General features: G+C 37.2%; 1 protein-coding gene across 3 annotated transcripts in view; it reads left to right on the forward strand.

Moving 5' to 3' along the window:
• INPP4B (inositol polyphosphate-4-phosphatase type II B) overlaps nucleotides 1-19,589 on the forward strand; it is a 467,312-nt gene that overhangs the window by 360,347 nt on the left and 87,376 nt on the right. For all 3 annotated transcript variants that reach the window (XM_085313208.1, XM_085313210.1, XM_085313209.1), the window contains 2 exons: nucleotides 1,361-1,508; nucleotides 12,800-12,930. In XM_085313208.1, the coding sequence (XP_085169334.1) occupies nucleotides 1,361-1,508; nucleotides 12,800-12,930 (279 nt within the window). The remainder of the gene's footprint in view (nucleotides 1-1,360; nucleotides 1,509-12,799; nucleotides 12,931-19,589) is intronic.

Genomic DNA, 19,589 nt, shown 5'->3' on the forward strand with positions numbered 1-19,589 from the left:
AAAAAAAAAAAAAAAAAAAAAAGGTGACTCTCAGAAGACTTCCAGTTTCTCATCAAAGATGAATGATAAAATATGTCTCAGTGGAAACATAGGAATAGAAAACAATACATCAGCAATTATTTAAACACCAAATTTTACAACATTCCTTTCTTYATGAATTGCTAACAGCCATTTTATTACAGCTATCTTTGATTTTGGGCATCTCATCTTTAGGCCTTTCTGAAAGGACTCCTGTTAAAAACCAGTTAGATTAGGTATGCCAGACCATTTGTGCATCTTCGATAACTTGGTGTGTGTTTTTCATTCTCTAGAAAGCAGCCAAGATAGGCCATAACGGGAGCAGTGAGCTGTGGTCGACGGCAGCTTTTGCCGGCGAGCGGAGGGAAAGGTGCTGGTGGAGGCTCTGGAGCCCTGGCTGCGGTCGCCCTGAGTTACGAAGCAGGGGATGTGCCTGTTTAGAAGCGTTTATTTCCCAGTGAGATTATCGATGTAGTCAAGTGGGACACTACTTTCTCAGCTTTTTCCACTATGTGCTCCTTCCAGAAAATCACTGAAGAACAGGGGGGAAAAAAAGGCTCCAAGGAAAAGATAAGGAGAGAGTAGGAATCCCAGCTTTATTATAGAGCATCTTTGTAAGAGTTTAGTGAAAAGCTAACACATGAGAGTTTTGGGATGAAAAGCATGGTGTTTTTCAGCATAACCTTCTAAGGAATTTAGTGTCTCGGTTTTCATATGTCAAGCTAAAATAGTGATCTGGCAACAGAGTACACAACGTGCCTACGAGATTGTTGCAGTTATTTTTGTGAAGTGACAGTTTTTTGATCACATCAATGGTACAATTTTCTTTGATGTAAATGAATTCTATCTGTTTGGGTTAATGATGACTGTGTGCTCATATTGTGGGGAAGCTGTATCAGCTATATCTAAACYGCATGAGGCATGCTTCACTTGCACCATGCAATTTATTATTAGTATGTGAGAGATTCTAGCACGTGGTAAATTGTGGTGTAGACTGTACGCAAGTTCACTGTTTGTGTGTTCAGTTTTTCCTAACTTTGTGTCAAGTGTTGAGATAGCATAATTTACGTTCCTACTACGCTGAAATGCTAAATTCACAAGATACCTACTGTGCTGGCTAAATGTGATTTATCTACTGCAGTAGTAATATTTAGCTTGCAATATGTTTCTATAATAAATAGAGTTCTAGTGTTTTTATAGCATTTTAATGTGTTTAAATTTAATTTTGGAAATGGGAGAAAGGGACAAGTAATGTCATATTTTTGGATGAAATTATTGTCGTAGATTTTTCGAGTTGTATAACCGCAGTTAAGCAATGGTGTAATTTTTGTGCTCTCTACAGTTTTAAAAAACCCAATCTGTAAGTTATATAGATTCCCTACTTCTGACAACAAGTGGATGCAGATACGAGAACAGATGGCTGAGACCACCCTCTCTTTCCATGTTCCTAAAGAATTGATCAACCTGCACATAAAGGAGGATATGAGAAGGTAAGGGAGAAAAAAGTAATGATGGTAAATACTCTGAGATGAACTAAAAATGTTAAGTTTTACTGTGAAATAGGCAAAATATAGTGGTCTTTTAGGTTGATAAGTATTCATAGCTATAACTGAATAGCAGAATTGATTACTCRGGTTTTGTAAGACATCAGTGACCTCATAAATTCTGAGCAATGAATTGTGCTAAATCTAGTCGTTATTTTAAATATGTAAGAATCAACATCTGATTTACAGTATAAATATTCTGAAAAGTTAACATTTTTATAAACATACAACACATGAGAGGGGTCTAAACTGCATTGTGTTTGGCTTTGTGCCTTACAACACTAATAGCACAGACATATTGTTCAAGAAGTAAGAAATAACATGATTGTAGTTTGTAAAGGAGCAAAAAGAATACAAATCACTGTCCTATTGTTAATTTGTATTAGTTGGCATAAGGGAAGGGTACAGAACTCATACGTTTTGTAATGCTTTGCTCGTGTCGACCTTGTAGTCAGATAGAACATCTGAGGATCATCACAGTATAAACAGCCTGGGAAAGGGAGGTGGGAAGCAGTAGTGATCTGAAATTTTTTGGCTGCCCAAATTCCCAGTGCAGGGAACTAAAATGGGAGCCTGCCCTTGAATTATCTGTAAGTTCTGCTGATGAAACTATGGAGAAAAAAGGAAAATTACAAGCAGTCCAGGGGATTGCTTAAAAGCATGCCTGTTTTATCCAATGATAGTAGACGGTCTAGAAAAAGATACTACTWCTCCCTGTGTGCCTTGCCTCTCACAGGTGGGCATCTGGTCTCATCTGTAACAGTACCACTGTGAGCTAATGCTGCATCCCAAAGCTATCCTGTATACTTTCCCTCTTTAGGAGCCCATCAGAGGAGTTGCCTGTGGTTGTTTACTGAGGTTATTGGTCCTGAAGCAGGACCTTTTTTCTTTTTTATTTATCCCTTCTGCTGCTCCTATATGATCTTTTTATGCCAATAGAACAGCATGCAGGGGACCAGAATCTTGCTTTTAATAAAGTCAATGGACTGATACATACTTATGTATGGTGATGATGGGTTATAAAAATCGTATGTGAATTGGTATAATACTTTATTCATTTAGTATGATATTTAGGCTTTTATGGCTTATCTTCTTTTAGAGCACTAATGTGTAAGGTCTTTTCAGTAAGCAATAAAAATAGATTATGTTGACTGCATAGTTCATCCACTTCCCAAATTTTCGCTTGTCCCATGGGTAGATGTCCTTTTAAATGTTAGGGAATTACATTAACCACCATTACTTCTTGTGCATTATCATCTCCAAAGCCATAATGCAAGTAATAGCACTTACTGTTGTTTCATGTTATAGTATTTATCTCCTTGGATAAAGTCTCAGTGAAGATTCACTGTGGTTTATGTTTTCAATAATCGTTCAGTACTTGCTAAAATAAAGACAAGCTGTGATAGGTATACTTTCTGTATGTTTTCTGATGTCTGCTGGTATGATATTGGAGTATTCTTCCTTTGCCTTGATACCGAACAAATTGATACAACTATCAAGAAGGCTGTATTTAATATCATTTCATTGTCATTGAGGAAGAAACAAGTAAAAGTTGCTCAAAGGTTGAGGAAAGTGCTTATCATTTTCCTGAGTGCTGACACAGTAGCTCTTACAGCCTAGTGGAAAGTGTGTGCGGGTGAAGGAGTGCAAGTGATTGTGTTGGTCTGATGGAGGAGATAGGGCCAACCACGAGGAGCAGCAACTCGTGGCAGGGTCCTAGCAGGCGATGAGGACAAAGACGTCCGTGTCACCCGTCATCGTAGAAACGGGGCCTGTAGGTTTGGTCTTCAGCCTTGAACGCACTTTACTGCRTAAAACAATTGCAAAGATTTGTGCTCTTACAGACTGCTTACATTTGTAACGTGGTGAAATGACATTGGAAGGATTGGCTATATACTCTTCTATTAGTTCTTAAACAAAAACTTATGCCATTTTGATGCTGCTATTTTGGGAAATACTGTTCTCCCTTTTTTAACCTCAGTTAGTATAAAAGAATTAGTGTTTTTATCTCGGAGGTCACTCTGTCATTCTCACTGTATTTTGTTTTATTCGTGTTGTGGCTTTGATATAGTCAGTTCTGAAGCAACTAGCTGTAAAAGTRTCCAAGTGCAACGTTAGTTAGTTTAGTATTGTGTTTTAAATGGCACATTCAATTCCCTTTTCTCCTAGCTCAAAAGTTTGGCTACCTGTTGCTGAAACTACAGTGTTCACTGTTAACCGAACTCTTGCATTTTCTAACTGGATGCTCTGAAGTACRTAACTTCAGAGGATATTTTACTTTATTCGTGTTCTTCAATATGAAATGTTTTTCAAGCTATGCRTAAATATGAAAGTATGAAAGACTTTATCCTTCAAGCCTCTGCAGAAAACATTTTAGTTAGAGCTGTACCGTTCTTCTGGTGTTCTAGAAAGGACCATAAATTCTATTTTGCTGTTTTATTTTACTAAGAGCTTATTTTGATTTTTCTCTCCAAGGTTTTCCAAGGACGATTTTTCCCCTTGTTTCTAATATTTCTTTAAACAAATCTTGTCCAAATTTTTATCTCTATAATGCAAGACTAGCCAAGTACTTTCTGAAACCTAATGCTTATAAAAAGGCTAGTTATTTGGTTATTTGCGATAAACTATTCAGAAGCTTTGTGAGGCCATATAATGTAACTTTGCCGTTGTATATGCAACCTGTGTTGCCCTAGATGAGCAAAACAAGAGAATTAGAKGCTCTAGTGGAAGCTGCTGTATGCATATGTCTCAAGGTTGTTGCTAAAGCTCTTTTCAGTCTCTTGAGATTAAGCTCAGCTTTGACTAAAGGGAAATTCTACCTGCCAATGGCTAAATTAGACCTGTGGCATTTATAGTCACAGTCCATAAACAAATTTCAAAGATAAATGCTTGAACTTCCCTTGAACCCTCTCTCCAGACTGAAACCCATAGTGCAGCTTTCCTCGTGCATCAGGACCAACTCCGATCCCAGCACCGGTATCCTTTCCTCGTGCAGAAGTATAATGTGGTCAGTGCAATAAATACTGCGTTTATCTCTTTCTGTATTTTTTTCCTGGAACATTCCAGAGTGAGGATGAAGTTAAGGCCATTTGAGTTGTGTATWTTTCTGTTACCTTTTAATACACATCTGTAGTAGAGAAATGGAGGCTCCAGCAGAACTGCTATGTATTGGGAATAGGCATTGATTTTCTTGAACTTGGCATATGATGTTTTAAATGATTTATATTTGAGCCTTGCAAACAGGTTGTATTTAAGTCATGAGAGAGGTAGAGTGAAAGTATTATGCTGAGGAAATGTGTCGTGACTTTTTAAGCTGGTGAATGCACCACAATTTTTAGACAGATTTTGGAGATTCCTGTTTATCTCTCCACACTCAACATTATTAGTTTTCAAACTATAATTTTTAAAGGATAAAAGATAATGTAATATATAAAAGTGTAATAGATGAACACTATATAATTCTTAGTGCTCTTCATCTCGCTGCTGTTACTTAATTTTTGARAAAGATGGCCTCTGTGAAAGTTTAAGGAATTTTCATGTCTGACTTGGAGGCAAAATTTGCTGGATTTTATTTTGKTATTGTTTGATTAAAATTCCACTGAAATGGAGTAACATTTCCTGATTTGGCTTTTGGTAGTTAGGTCTAGATAACATTACCTTTTTTTATGCAGCAGTGCTGAAAGCTGTAAAATACCAACTTTGTACTGATCCCTTAGACTGTGAGAGTAATAGCACAGGCAAAGAAAAGAAAGATCTCTTAAAACTATAGTCACTGAAATGCTTCTTAGGAGAAGACTAGAAGAAATTCTGAATTTTCTCTGTTTAAATACAGAAATAGTGGAGCATGCATAGTATTTTTCCCTCAAAGGGTGAGAGAACTGAACAGCTTATCTGATATCTTTATTTTCATATATTCATATATATTAATTTCACATATATTTCATATGAAAGGAGTATAACAAAATGTTTTCCATATATATATTTATATATGTGTRTATATATATACAGTTTTATATCATTAAGAGTATGTGAGTTGCTTAACACATGTTTCCTTTGAATTATTTAGTGTATAGAAAGTAATAAGAAATGTCTAGCTTCTGGCTGTTTGTGTGTATAGCTCTGTTATAGCAGAGAAACTGGATTGTATTGTTTTGTCCATAGGCAACAGGGAATTTCTACCCCCWGACAGAACTGTTCCTGTTGGAGCTAGGAACTGTTTCTAAAACCCATGCTACAGACTGTTCATTGCTTCCTTCTGAGAATCCTAGTTCTCAAATCCATCTCCTATTTGCCAGCTGAATTGGTCAGGTCATTGTTTACCTGTTTCTTACGTGTTTAAAGCTGAAAACTTGTTTCATAGGCGCTTCAAGCCTGGTGTGGTTTCTCGTGATTTTCCAGGTATAGTTTTCTGTTACTTAAAAATAATTCTTTAAAGAGATTTAGATGCTTGAGGGGTATTTTTTTTTTGTTTCTTTTTTCTTTTGAGTAGATTGTGTATTTGAGAGATGAGTCAGAGAGGTTTGTTTTGCCATTTTCTGCATAATCACTCGGCTTTTAAGACTCCAGAAAATTACTATATACCAATCAGCAGTGCTTGTCAGACTGGCTGCTAAAATTTCCAAAGTTTTATTTGTGCATGGCATGCCATGATCTCTGAGAAGTCCATAGTGAGCGAATTACCTACCTGGTAGTTCTTATAGAGCCTCTCCTGTGATAGTGAGTAACAGTACAAAACTAAAGCAAAAAGTAGCCTTGATCAAGATTATAATTACTTTAACACTCTCAAGTTCCTTCATCACAGCAAGCTTTGGAATTTTTACATAGTTAACCAGCTTTAGTACTTATCAGTACTTGCCTGGGGTTCTAATGGTGCTAAGTTGGGTATAATTTTGTTATTTCATGTCTGTGAGAGTGTAGAGAATATAAATTAGTGATATTGAGGGGATAAGATTAAAAAATCTTTACACAATTTTATTGCATTACTCCCTTCATAAAGATCATCGCTGTTCATTTTGARTGAGACACTATGATTAATAAATTGAAGAAAAAAGAAAGCCCACAAAACTGTGGAGATGCTTGAGTAATCATGCAGTTAATAATATGGTTAATCTTGCCACAGCTATGAGTCCAAACATAAAGAAAGAAATGAAGTCATTAATATCAATCACAAGAATAAAATACTGTTTCAGCTCCAGCATGTAAGAAAAAGCATTTCCTTAATTTGACCCAAGCTGACTCCAGTATTTTCTAATGAAACAGAAAAGCAAAAAAAAATATATAAATCTAAAACAATTCTATACTAAAATACAGTTTAGGATTAAAATATAAATTCCACAGATGCCATTCTGAGTATTACTGAATTTGAGACTCTGCTATCATGTGATTCAGGAGAATTATCCTGTGCTATTAAATGAGAATCATAGATTTAACCTCAAATGATTATGCCATTTGAAGATCTAAGTCTTTCAAAGATAAAGAGATAATAAAATATCATGGGAAGGAAAGGAGTTTTAAGGCAGGAAGGAAGAAGTGGGTTTAAATTAGTTTATATACTGTCTGCATTTTTGGATAATGAAGGAAGGAGGAGGGTAGAAGTGCAAAAAGGATACTCCAGCTCTGAGGAACAGTATAAATAATTCTTACAGCCCTGCAGATCTCAGTGTACTCTCCATAAATACGGAGAAAGGGAGTTTTAAAATATTCTTAATGTTACGTTTTATTCAAATGGGATTTTAGGGTTTTTCTGTTTTTGTTTTATTGACGAGCATTTAAGGAATACAACTGATGGACATAACCTTCTTGTTAGTTTTTAATTGCCTGACATTTATTGGAAATTCTGTAAGAAGAGAAAATCAGTTTCTGTCTTTGACAAGTTCTACATGAAAATCACCAGGAAAGAAAGACAAATATTCTTTTATTCTTTTTTGTGTTAGTTTCCCCAGAAGGGATTAAATCCGCCTCCAATTATTTGTCTGTTTCAGAAAGAACATAGTAAAAAGGCTATGATTTTTTACTTCTGGAAAGAATGCTATATTGTTTTGGTGCATTATTGCCTGTATATTATAGGACTTGTTGTAAAGGAAAATGAGGGTAATTTTCAGCTTTTCTGTAGGATAGAAGCAAGTAAATGTTTATCAATAAACACGTATTCTTTAAAGCATACTTTAAACTTCTGTCAACAAGCAAAACTTGTTGACAAAAATAATACCCTGGGCTCCTTACTTTTAAAAGACTAAACTTGCTTTTACTTATGAGTGATTGGCTCATGCACCAAAACTTATGATTTATATTTACTCCAAAGCTTTTATTTCTTAAATATTTACAACTTTGTGGCTTTTATAATGTAAAACTTTTGAAAATATTATCTGTAGAAATGTCTGATCTTGTTTTGAATCCTGCTAAGTGCTTTGCTCCTGATACTTCGTGAAAATGGATTTTAGAAGCTAATTTTGCTTGGTGGAAAGGGAAAGAATGCTTCCTTTTTCAGTTTTGAATTTGTTGTATTTGCTTCACTAGAAGTCCTGTCCCTGGATTTTGAAGCTGGTGAATCAAAGTTACTTTTTTGTCTTCATACAGCATTTTTGTTTTATGTACTTTTATCATCTCTCCTCTTACTTATTTCTTATCTAAAAAAAATATACACTGATCTTTTCAACTTCATCTGTCAACTTGTGAAGATTTATGCTGTGTCCTTAACAAAGCAAACTGCTATTTCTACTGCTGCTTTTCCTGAGATAGGAGATCCAAAACACTTCTCCGAGGGAACACCTTCTCCTGACTCATCTTGCTCATTTTATTATCTTGCTGCTGGTTTTTGCTTTATTTTGGTTTTGTCACTGACCACAGGTGTGCCCTGTGCTCTGTGCAGTGGCACCTGGGCTGTTGAAGCTAGTGATAGTTTTGCCCAAGAATTCACTGGGAATGTGATTTACACTTCTAAGCCAGTCKTACAGCCTCATGCCCCATGGGATGAGGATCATTGCTATTTTTCCTATTGCTGTGGTCATTAGAGTGGCTGGCATACAGCAGACACTGTTTCTGTAGAGACTGTCTACATGAATAATAAAGGAAATTCTCTGTGCCTCTTTCTGGTACTTTCAGTAGTTTWTTATAATCATGGGCCAAAGGTGTGTTTAAGGGGGGGGGTGGAAAAAGGTCAAAAAAATCCCATGAGCTGATAAATCAAAAGGCAGAATATTAATCTAGGCCTTGAGTGCTCAAAATTCATTTGATAGTGGGTTTCACTGAAAACTTGCTTGAAACCAAAAAACTGCATGTAGTTTTATGTTATGGGTCTGATTGCACTACTGCAAACTACTTGATTGTAATCTTAGAAATGTATCCAGTCGTGCAGTCTTTAAAGACTCTGGTTGCCCTGATATAGCTGTTCGTAAAAGGAAATGTGAGCAGCTGAGTCCAGGCGCAGACTGTCCCAAACTGTCTGGCACGTTAGTGTGTCGGGCTGCTAAATGACTTTTTCCATCGGCAAGGGAAGGCTGAGTGAAGCTGAAGTCCCTACCGGGCAAAGTGCCCGCTGATYGTAGCTGCGTACCCCGGTAAGTCTTTCAGAGTTACTGGTTTTAAACAGAGCCTGAAGCGAAGGTCTGTGACACTCTTAATGCTGCTGTGGGATCCTGAGGAGTCTCATAATTTATTCTTACAACTTTTCATCTTTGTGGGTGTTTATCAGTACSAGTGATCATTGATCTTCGTGCTGATGATCAGTGTATACAGTGCTTTCAGCAGATCAGGATCCAGTATTGATTTTTTTTTCCTGCCATAATTGCAAAAGAGAGGCTTGAAGAAAAGGTTAAAAGCAGGTCTGTGATTTTTAATGAGGAACTTCTTCCAACCATAAGGGAAAGCATCGGTGAAAGCTGGCRTCATTAGCCAGCTAAAGGAAAAAAATGATGTGGAAGAGCAAGAGTGTCTGAGAAAGACTTAAAAATAAGGTAATTTGCTTATGTTCAGTGTGAAGGAGGAGGAATAGGACAGACTGTTTACCTCAGCCTTCTGATCAGATACAAATGGGGCAAGATCGTATGTGTCAAGGCCACAGAGAAAAATACTGAAGTAATCAGGAAAGGAGACAGTGGAAAGTTGGTTTAAGTTTTTCCACTGTGCCTTCACAGAAAAAAACTACCTTTGAAGATGGTTTGTGGAGTTAAATAGCAAGATTTAGATGAAGCTTGGATTTGATATGGTAGGAAGGCTTGAAGTTGATGCTGAGCATAATATCTGTCATCCTGATGTGTGCAATTACCTAGAAAGGGCTTTGAGAGGGGATTTGCAGTGGGGAAAGAGGAAGATAAATAGCTCTGTTTTAACAATATTGAGCTTGCTGTGAACTAGCTGCTCTGTTTACAAGCTGTTAAAAATTTCATGACTATGCTGAAGAGGTGAACTGGTAACCAATTTGCCCTGTTGGAGAACCAATATATATTATAAATATTAATTTCCTAATTTTAATACTGTGTGTGTCATGTRACTTGTTGCACTGGAGTTGTTTGTGATTACTGTTTGAAGTGTGTTTTAAAGTTTTTGATGAAAAAAGCTTCAGTATAAAGTTTAAGGGTATTATTAAAACAAATTAAGGATATTTTTAAGATTGAATATTAAGTTGTTTTGGGATATTGCTGTTGGCTTTAGACTTCTAATGTAGGAAAACAGAATGTTTCTTCAGTCTGTTGGTTTACTGTTGAAGGGATGCAAACCAATGATGATAGTGCATAGTACTGTGAAGTACTGTTGATGGGGCTTAGGTATAAAAATGATAATCCTATTTTCAACAATATCTCAGAAGAATTGTAATGACTCACCAGCAGCAGTGACAAATAGTAAGAATTCATATGACACAAATAGTATTAAAATCCTAAATGTCTTGGATCCATTATTGCATTTGAAAAAAAAGACTGGTTTTGGAGGAATAATATCTACCTCAAATGATACTTGCATTTCATACTTGTGATTTTACCTTTATTTCCTCAAGGAAAATAAACGTCGAAAAAACAGTATTTCAAGTGTCCATGCTATACATATTCTAGATTGTCATAAAACTGCAAGCTTACTTTAATAAAACCTTGCAGATTAGGAGTGTTGTTTTATAAGATCCTAGAGGCTATGTTTTCACTTGAAATATGTGTTTCTGAGATAAAATCAATAAAAGTCTCATTCACAATGATAAGAGCAAGATTTGACATTCCTTGAAAACACGTGAAAATTAATATGGTGAGATTTGAACTTCTCCTTCCCATTGATGTCAGTGGAGTTAAATCATGGGCAGTCAGTTAAACCAGTTTTGGCTCACAATTGGTATTTTATTTTGAGATAAGGGYGTTCTGCTCCTGCTGTTGGTGCTGATGAGGGAGCCGAGTGCCCCAGCCGAGRGCCGCGTGGAAGGGGATGGGGCTGGAGTGGGATTCTTTGGGTAGAAATGGTCACCTGGGCTTTCTGAGGCAAAGACGAGATAAGGGATCTCRTGGAGGACTTCCTGGGTGGGATGTGTTGGTGTATACACCTTTCCTTGTGTAATATTTTTTCTGTTTCTAGTGAACAATATATTGCTGTACGGGAGCAGCAGGAAATTTACAGTGCTCAGCCAGGTCAGAGCACTGACCCCAAAACTGTTAAATTAGGTTGCCTTCCAAATATTAAGTGCCGAAAGACCTTCACTTCAAATAAATACCACACCAAGCCTTAAAGGCCTTTCTTAGGAGGAAGCCCTGAGATYTTGGTTCAGTGGAATGTCTCGTTTTCAGGCTACTTAAAACTTGCAAGGAAAAAGTGAGTTTGTCTGATTACAGCTGATGATTTGTRTGATACAACATTGCCAGTTTATATGAATGAAGGGAAATGGAGCTGATCTCCTCCTGTCCTTCATGTGAATAAAACAGAAAAAAGTAATCATGTATTTTTAGTAAGCCCCCAATGAGTTCTTGTACAGTAATCTTTGTTTCCATTTTGGTACTTTATAAGATGCATAACAAAACAAAAAGCTTGAATTTTACTTCCAATGTCATCAGTATAATTTTCACTCTTGCCTTACTCAAAAGAGCATTATGCATGTATAACTTGCTCTAATACTCCTTACTCTAACACAAAGAAAATAATGATGGGAAAAGCATCAGTGTGGGTCTTTTTTYGTATGCTTAACAAATAATTTTAAGGATTTGTGGCTAGTGCTCCTATAGGTTTTGCTATGTTCCTATGCTACCTCCTTGGTTGGGATTTTTTTTCTTTTTTTTTTTCATTTTATTTTTTTTAACTAGCTTTCATTTATCCAAGAGTTATCCTCTGGGAGTCTTTTTTGAGACTTTCAAGAATTGCAGTGAAACCCTGTGCTTGATACTTTGAGGGAAATGAAGAAAACTATTTGATCATATTGCACAAAATTTCTTCTGAACAACTCCAAACAGCTGAAGACTCAAGATCTTTCATTTTCAGTTTCATTAAAAGCAGAGCCCCCGAAGAATAAAATGATAGATGTGGGATGAACTTAAGTAGCAAGTGGGGAAAGCAAACAGAAGGCCCAATGCACTGTAACTGTGCTTGTTTGTGTAGGAAATTAAAGTGATCTCAATTTCATTCAGGTCACCTCTCAGAAGAATGTACAGGAAAACTGATAATTTGCCGAAGGATTTCCTTTTGGATTTTTAGTGACATATTTGGTTTCCGTAATATTGCTGTTTTGACCTGATGAACACAGCTGTGAGGCTGAAGATTAGGTATTAGGAGAATGGTTTTTTTCCAGCAGTAAAGAATGTGGGGCTTATATGTTGGCTAGACTGACATTTGTAGGAATGGTGCTAAAATTGTGTTTATGGTATGCATGAATGTATGCAAAGAGTAGAACTTACCAAAACTTTGCAAAACAAGTATTGCAGAAGAAATGAACTTTGTATCCTTTACAATGGCATTTAACATTTCTTCACAAAACCTTACTTGCTGTTAACATGGCTCTCTGGAGCTTTGGAAGGAGCTCACCTCCAGGGAAGAAATGGTATTTCAGTTTGCGGGCCATTGCGTTTGTACAAGATGAGTTCAGAACACAAGTACTGTATGTACTGCCTAGGTATTCTTTATTTTGTGGTTGAAAAACAGAGCTGAAATCAGTGAATTTCACAGGAATCATGAAAACAGACTCAAGTTAATGATTTATTTCAGTAAAGAAATGCTTTTCATGTTTGTTAACAAACAATTTTTGGATTATTGCCATCTCTTTTTGCCTTTTGATACAGGAATCAGGAACTTAAAGAGTTGGGAGAACTTGCTCCTCACTGGGACAATATGCGTAAAAATGTTATTGCTCACTGTGATCAGATGTTGAGCTTGTACCAGGATACTCTTGCAGAGCTTGGAAAGCATACAGGTATGAAAATAGCCTCCCCTCTCCTGGAGAGGTTAAGAATTAACTAGGCTAATTGCCATTTTATACTTGAGTATGCAGCAGAAATAGAACAGAGAAAAAATGAAATATGTGTAATCTTTGTATTTCAGTCATACTCACGGGTTCCCTATTTCTTCTTTTTTTCCCCTGTGCTCCAGCAGGTTTTTGCAGTTAGCATGGTACACAGTTATACAGCAGACAAAAAAAAAATACTCCACCTACTACTTTTACCCTGATGTGCCTTTGTTCTCTTTTCCTAAAAAAAAAAAAAAAAAAAAAGAAAGAAAAAGAAAAAAAAAAGTGGGTGTGCCTGCTTTATTTTCACACTCCCTTGAAAACAGTGTTCTGCAAGTATTGAATACTGTCTGCCAGCTGAAACCAGGTAGTTATTGCCAGCTTTCCTGGGAACTAACTCGAGTCGCATGTCGTATACAGTACAACAGTAGCATCTAGCTATGATTTGCATATCCTTAGTGTAGTAGTCGTCACTGTCCGCAGTGTGCTAGAAAAGCAGAGTATTTATATAGGACAGGCAGTCTGTCATCATCCAGAAGTAGATCTGTGTGCTCCACAAGCTTGTTCCACATGGAGCCAGTGCTCGTGTACTCTGAAGTGTACCAGGTGCTTGTTCTGTAAATAGCTGACAGGGCCCAGTGGCCAGGGACTGTAATGCATCATCATGCCTGCATGCCACTTAAATAAGACAGCACTGGTGACAAATGTGCAGAGAAGGCATCTGGTCATTTCCTCTGGTAGGAGCTGTCTCTTTCTCGTTAAAAGAGCAAAGGACGACTGCGGAACAAACCATTTGTTCCCTGAATTTCTTTTCTGATGGCTCACATATCACCCAAGCAACTGATGACAATTCTTTTCTGTTTTGTGAAGTTATTCGAATTATTTCCAGAATAACACACTATTATTTTAAGCAAATGAAAATGCTTCCCATCCCAATGTGTTTTCCGTGACTGTGCTCCTGTTGCTTATATATGCTGCTTAACTCTATATTCTCTCACCATTAGATGTTCCCACTAGGGTCTTACTCCTGCAATTTTGTGTGTGGGCATAGTAGTGCACATGAGAGGTGAAAAGCTTTGCGTATTGTGTTACACATACCTAAGTCTGCAGCAGCCTGGAGTGTTTCTGAAAAAAAACCAAGTATGAATATCTCTGAAATTGGAGGTATAAATTATAATAGCCTATTACTTTTGAAATTCCATTCACACACTTAGGGAAAACTTGCAGTATTTTCTTAACTATTTCTAGCTTCCTACATGAAAGCCTGTTTAAAAAAAAAAACCCTTTTTGTTTGTGTTGTGAGAAATGGAGCAATGAGTTTTTTGTTCAATACACAGCTGAGATGCACAGCAGAATAATTTCTTTTTATACAGAATTAGATGCATTATTTTTATTATAATGTCTGCTGCATTTAGTATTTGAGACATAGCTCCTTCTGTTCCAAAATAGAGATTAAATCTATGTTCTGATCTTTTATCCATTCTCTCTTAATAGAGGACTGAGCATGGTTTTTGTCATTCCAGATTGCTCTGAGATAAGTGTTCTTGGTCCCATGGCAAAAAGGAAAAGAGAGCCTGTTTCAGTCTACGGACAAAAGATAGGCTTTAGCTGAACCCAAACATTTCAAGAGCAGTTGATCCCCTGCTTAAATGTATATGTGATGGGGTGTAGAGGTGGAAAACTCATCTGTTACACCAAATTTTGTATAATTGTTTGCATATTGGGTGCAAAAGAGTAATTTAGTCTTACTCATGGTTGTTTACCATCATYAGAATATTCCAGTTCTGATTTTGGCAGAGTTCTGCCTGCTTCAGCATGAGAGTTCCTATATTTCTGTGTTTTAACTAATTTAAGGGATTTTTAATGCTAGGTTAATTACATTTTGAAAGCATTCCATAAAGCATCATATGCAAGGCAAGAAATACACATTATAAAGGAATCAACGTAATAATTATCACTTGCAGGAAAATATTGAAGTGACCTGTTCAGATTAAAAAATCTAGACAATGTAATCTATTAAATACAAATCTTGAAAGGTCTGTAATGTGCCCAGTGAATTTGAAAAKGATTGGTGATGTTAACTGAGTTGTCATAACTGGGCTTTGGGGTAATTGCAGTGGACCAAGGGAACCCAAGATTACTGAAGGAGGATAGAAGCAGCATATATAAAGAGTAGTAATTTTCCTCTGCCTCTTAAAAACAAAATAAAGACCGTACCCCCTAACACAAACAATGTAATAAYGATAAAGGTAAAAACTAATGAGTAAGGAGTGAAGTAGGAGGCCAACAGCCAACGCTCAGGTACATACCTAAATCTCATTTCTTCAGCCACCTTCTCCCCCCTGCCACTAATGTACAGCTGGAAAGTTACATATTTATATATTAAAAGAAAATAAAAAATGAAATATTTCATGTTGCAGCAAAAGTTGCTTTAACATTTGAAAGCTGATTTTGTTGTAATCACTGGGATATGCACACATTCTAAAGCCAAACAATAGTACAGTCTTTTTTTTAAAAAAAGTCATCTTTATACACTATACTATAGTAGGGAGTATAAAGACCCCTATATTATTTTTATTCTTACTTATTAAATTAAATTTGATGATAAATTATTTGGATAGTGAGTGTTTCTTCAGAATTGTTCCATAGAGGTCTAACACATTATTATGTATATAAGCATACTTACTCTAAGAGTTGGAGAGTATACTGAGTATATGTCTGTAGAGCCAGATTAAAACCCCAAATCTGTGCTTTGATCTGGCAGGCAGTGTAAGATTTGGATGCCAAAAAGTAAAAYGTTAATACAGACTGCTCACTCGGCTTTCCCTCTTTTTGGAAATGCTGCATTTAAAGTTGTTGATGTAAATACATACTTTGCTTAAGTGGTGTCTTAATGACTTAATGGGCTGAGAGTTCGTTTTGCTTTTGGAGGTCACTTTCTCTGCGGTGTTAGCTCTATGGTTTGCACCCGGACCTCTTCTTCTGGGGAGCTGTAGCTATGTGACTGGTTTCTAAGTGTCTTGCCAGCTTCCCTGGGCATATCCCATCGTTCTTTGTGTGCCTTCTGCGTTTTTTCTTGCTGAGCTGTGGGAAAGCGGTCGTTGTCTTCTGGGCACCTGGTAGGAAATACAGGCTGGTAAAACTAACAGTGACAGCAGATCAGGCTGAATGCAAGCAGAGCCACGCACTCTCAGACGCTCCAGCATGTTGGCTGTTGTAGTCTAATAAGACATTAAAGTGAGGATCACGGGGATTTGTGTGGCTGAGATGGACCATTTGCGCACCCAGCTTGGTCTAGGGATGTTTTGTGGTTGTAGGCATCAGTGATACGACTCTCAGCCTGGGGCTTGCCCAAGCCACGGTAGCCTCTCAGGAACCTCCTGCTAGAAATCCCTTTTGCCTGCAGGGCTCAGGAGGCCAGAAATAGCAGTCCTTAATGTGTGGCCCGAGGAAACTCCCTTACAGTGAGTAAGAACTCTCAGATCTCACCTGCAGCATCTCAGGTGCCATTGGTGCAGGTGCAACCAAAGCTCAAGRTTTCCCTTGAGCTCCTGAGATGACCTTCACTGGTCTTTTAACATAATATTATCATAGAATTTTCCTGTTTTGAAGTACTGTAATTGGAGAAATTGTCCTTCTGTACAAAGGAGAATAATGTTCAGCTAATAACTTTGAAGATAATGATGGATATGTAGTTGAATATTTTCACCTTAGCTGTCTGTTTGGTCCTAATCTTTAAAATATTTTTATACATTGTATAGTATTTGAATTTGTTTTCTCTGCAATGTTTTCTCAACATTGCATTTGTGGTAGCCAATACTATAGAGTATTGGGCTCTGTGAGGAGTCTGTCCCCTTGACTAACTGTCAGGATATCTGCTTACCTCTCTGTGACATGTCTTCAATCATAAATTCAATTTTGTTTCAAATCTCTCTCTCAAAAAAAATCTTTCTTCCCACAAATAAAGTGCGCTTCATGTTCTGAAATGTACTACAATATTGTCTTAGTAAAAGTTAATCAGACAAGACAAGTAGGATGATTTTTCTATATAATATGTACATACTATACCTTAAAAATCACTAATTTAATAATGAAAGCAAGGTAAACGTGCACATTAGTTACTAAATTTGCACAAAAGCAATGTCAGGAGAACATTGCAGAGATTGCAAATTCAAATGCAAGATGGAAAATGCTAAAATTGGAGATGTGGATACAACTTCAGTCTTTTCAGGTATTTATATTTCAGTGCAGGCTTTACTTACTTTGGTATGTAAAGCCTGGTTTTATGAATTCATGTGAAAAGAGATTTTTACTTTAGAATTTGGCCTTTGTAATCTTCTGGAGTTACCTTAGCCATTGTGTTGCCTGAGCTTTGGATGAGGCCATTCCCTTCCTTCTGCAGCTGAGCTGGGAAGTTGCTGCGCCCAGGAGAAGCAATGCAACGGTGCTGGACCCCTGGCTCTGCTCTCATGTGGGCATCAGTCCTAACAGGGTGGTCTGCCATCAGCAATGCTTATAGCTAGGAACCTGACAAGGTCACTTCTGTAAATTAGATCAAGTTTCTGTTATCTGGCTCCAGATGCAGAATTTCTGAGTCAACTTGCTATCTTGTGAAGGCTCAATTTTGAGATGAGGCCGATGGCTGCGTTCCCTGCGGAAAAGCCGTGGAGCGCTTACGCCTCTGGCTGGGCTCCTCTACCTGCTGTCCAGCCAAAGGAGGAGAAACTGGCAGGGGGAAGCACCAACTGTTGTCAACTACCCTTCTCTCTCCTTGGCACCCTAAAAGCGGGATTAATGCTGCTGTGACTGCTTTGTTATTAGCTGAACAATTGCTTGTCTTTTAAAAAGATGCTTTTTCACAGGTAGATTGTCACAGTTTTGAAGGACTGACTCCATGTAAGTGAATTAGATAACAAATATCTCTAGTTTCCTTAGCACTAGGGAAGACTTTGTTCCCTCATAGGCGAGGTACAGAAGGGGAGATGCCATCTGTAAATATGATTTTCCAAAACGTTCCCCCATTCTCCTCTTATGATCATGTGAGGTTACGATCAGGAGATGCCAACTTCACAGTCAACTGGGCTATTTGTGGAATTAAATGAAGAAAGCTGCTGTTAGTAGAGCATTTATTTCGGAAATTGAAAGACTGCGGTGAAAGTGCTGGGAGATTGCATTAGTGTTAGCAATTTTGGTTTAGTAGTATAGTCACTGAAAATGGACATCTAAGGAAGTTAGGACTGTTTTATGTTCATATTGTTTTGGTGAACACTGTGATCCTTAGAATGGGAGGCAGTTTTTGAAAATGTTAAGTATTTTTGTTTCAAAGCAGTATTATAGCAAAATTCTGAAAGAGTTAGGGAACAACAAAACAAATCATTTCAGGTTAATCTAAAACACTTTCGGTGAGTTTGGGAGGGAGTAGAACTTGGAAACTTTTTAGTTTGACCTGAAATGAATTTTTTTTCCTGATCTTTGTTTTTCTTTTTCCAGTTCAGTCATCAAACTGAAAATTCTATTATTCGTGCTTCTCTAGAAGGAGAAGAAAAGACCATCAAGGTTAAGGCAATTGAATATTGCTCTGGAGAACTGGCCCCTATCCCTGCCTCTGTCAGAAAGTCTGTGTGACACTAGGCAAGTCAGACCTTTCAGAAGTGGTCACTGTGTGTTCTTCCTTTTTGGAAGCCTGACAATAGTCACAGGCTCTATTTTGCAGCAGTGCTGAGTGCTTGTGGATGTAATTCAAGCCAGTAGGAACTGTGCTTCCATAATATGAAGTGCTGTCTAGTAATGCATACTCTGCAGAATCAAATCCCCCATATCTCATATTAATGCATTGCTTCTTATATGCTTCATCCCTTRGTTATTTTCTGCCATTAAAATGGGTGAGATTGTAACCTTTTATTCAGCCAGTTAAAATTATTTTGTAAATACTTGTCGAGCCCTCAGAGACAATAGTGATGTGTACGATGGGCAGGTTTGAGGAAATGAATAATCCTGCCTTTGTAAAAGGCTTGAGCAATATATTTCAATCTAAATGCCAAAGTAAAAGTTGGAAACCTAATACTGAACTGCTGCTTCCAAAGTGAGCAACAAAGATCCTACATGATGAAGGAACTGGAAAAAGCTAATGTGCAATATKTCAGTAAAATCTATTTCATGGTTCATGTTCAAGTGAGTGAACATCAAATGAAGGTTTCATAAGCTATCTACATGCTGATGTTTCCTAACTTCAAAGAGTTTAATCTTGCAATAATTATTTTAACAGAGGAATTTTTGTTTTCTTGATCTTTAAACACAAATTGCTTCATTGTTTTTTAAAAAGCAAATAGTAAAAATGAGTTTTATCATACGGGTGATATTGGCAAGTGCAGATTGAAATCTTAATTGTACTGCATGGATCTCTCATATTTGAGTTAACATAAAAACCGAGAGGAGTAGGTGGTAGTTATCCCACATGTTTCTGGTATCAGAGGGCTAGAGATTCTCACTTCACAGGTGAAGAGAGGAGTAAGATGACTCGGAAATGCTGTGTGTGGGTTACTTTGGCTCTGGGCAGGAAGGTACTCTAGCGAGCACAGAGCACAGGCTCTTCTTCTCTCTCTCTCTCTCTCTTTTTTTTTTTTTTT

The sequence above is a fragment of the Rhea americana genome, unplaced genomic scaffold (assembly GCF_003343005.1).
Source record: "Rhea americana isolate MKP2758 unplaced genomic scaffold, rheAme1 scaffold_38, whole genome shotgun sequence".
Taxonomy (NCBI): Eukaryota; Metazoa; Chordata; class Aves; order Rheiformes; family Rheidae; genus Rhea; species Rhea americana.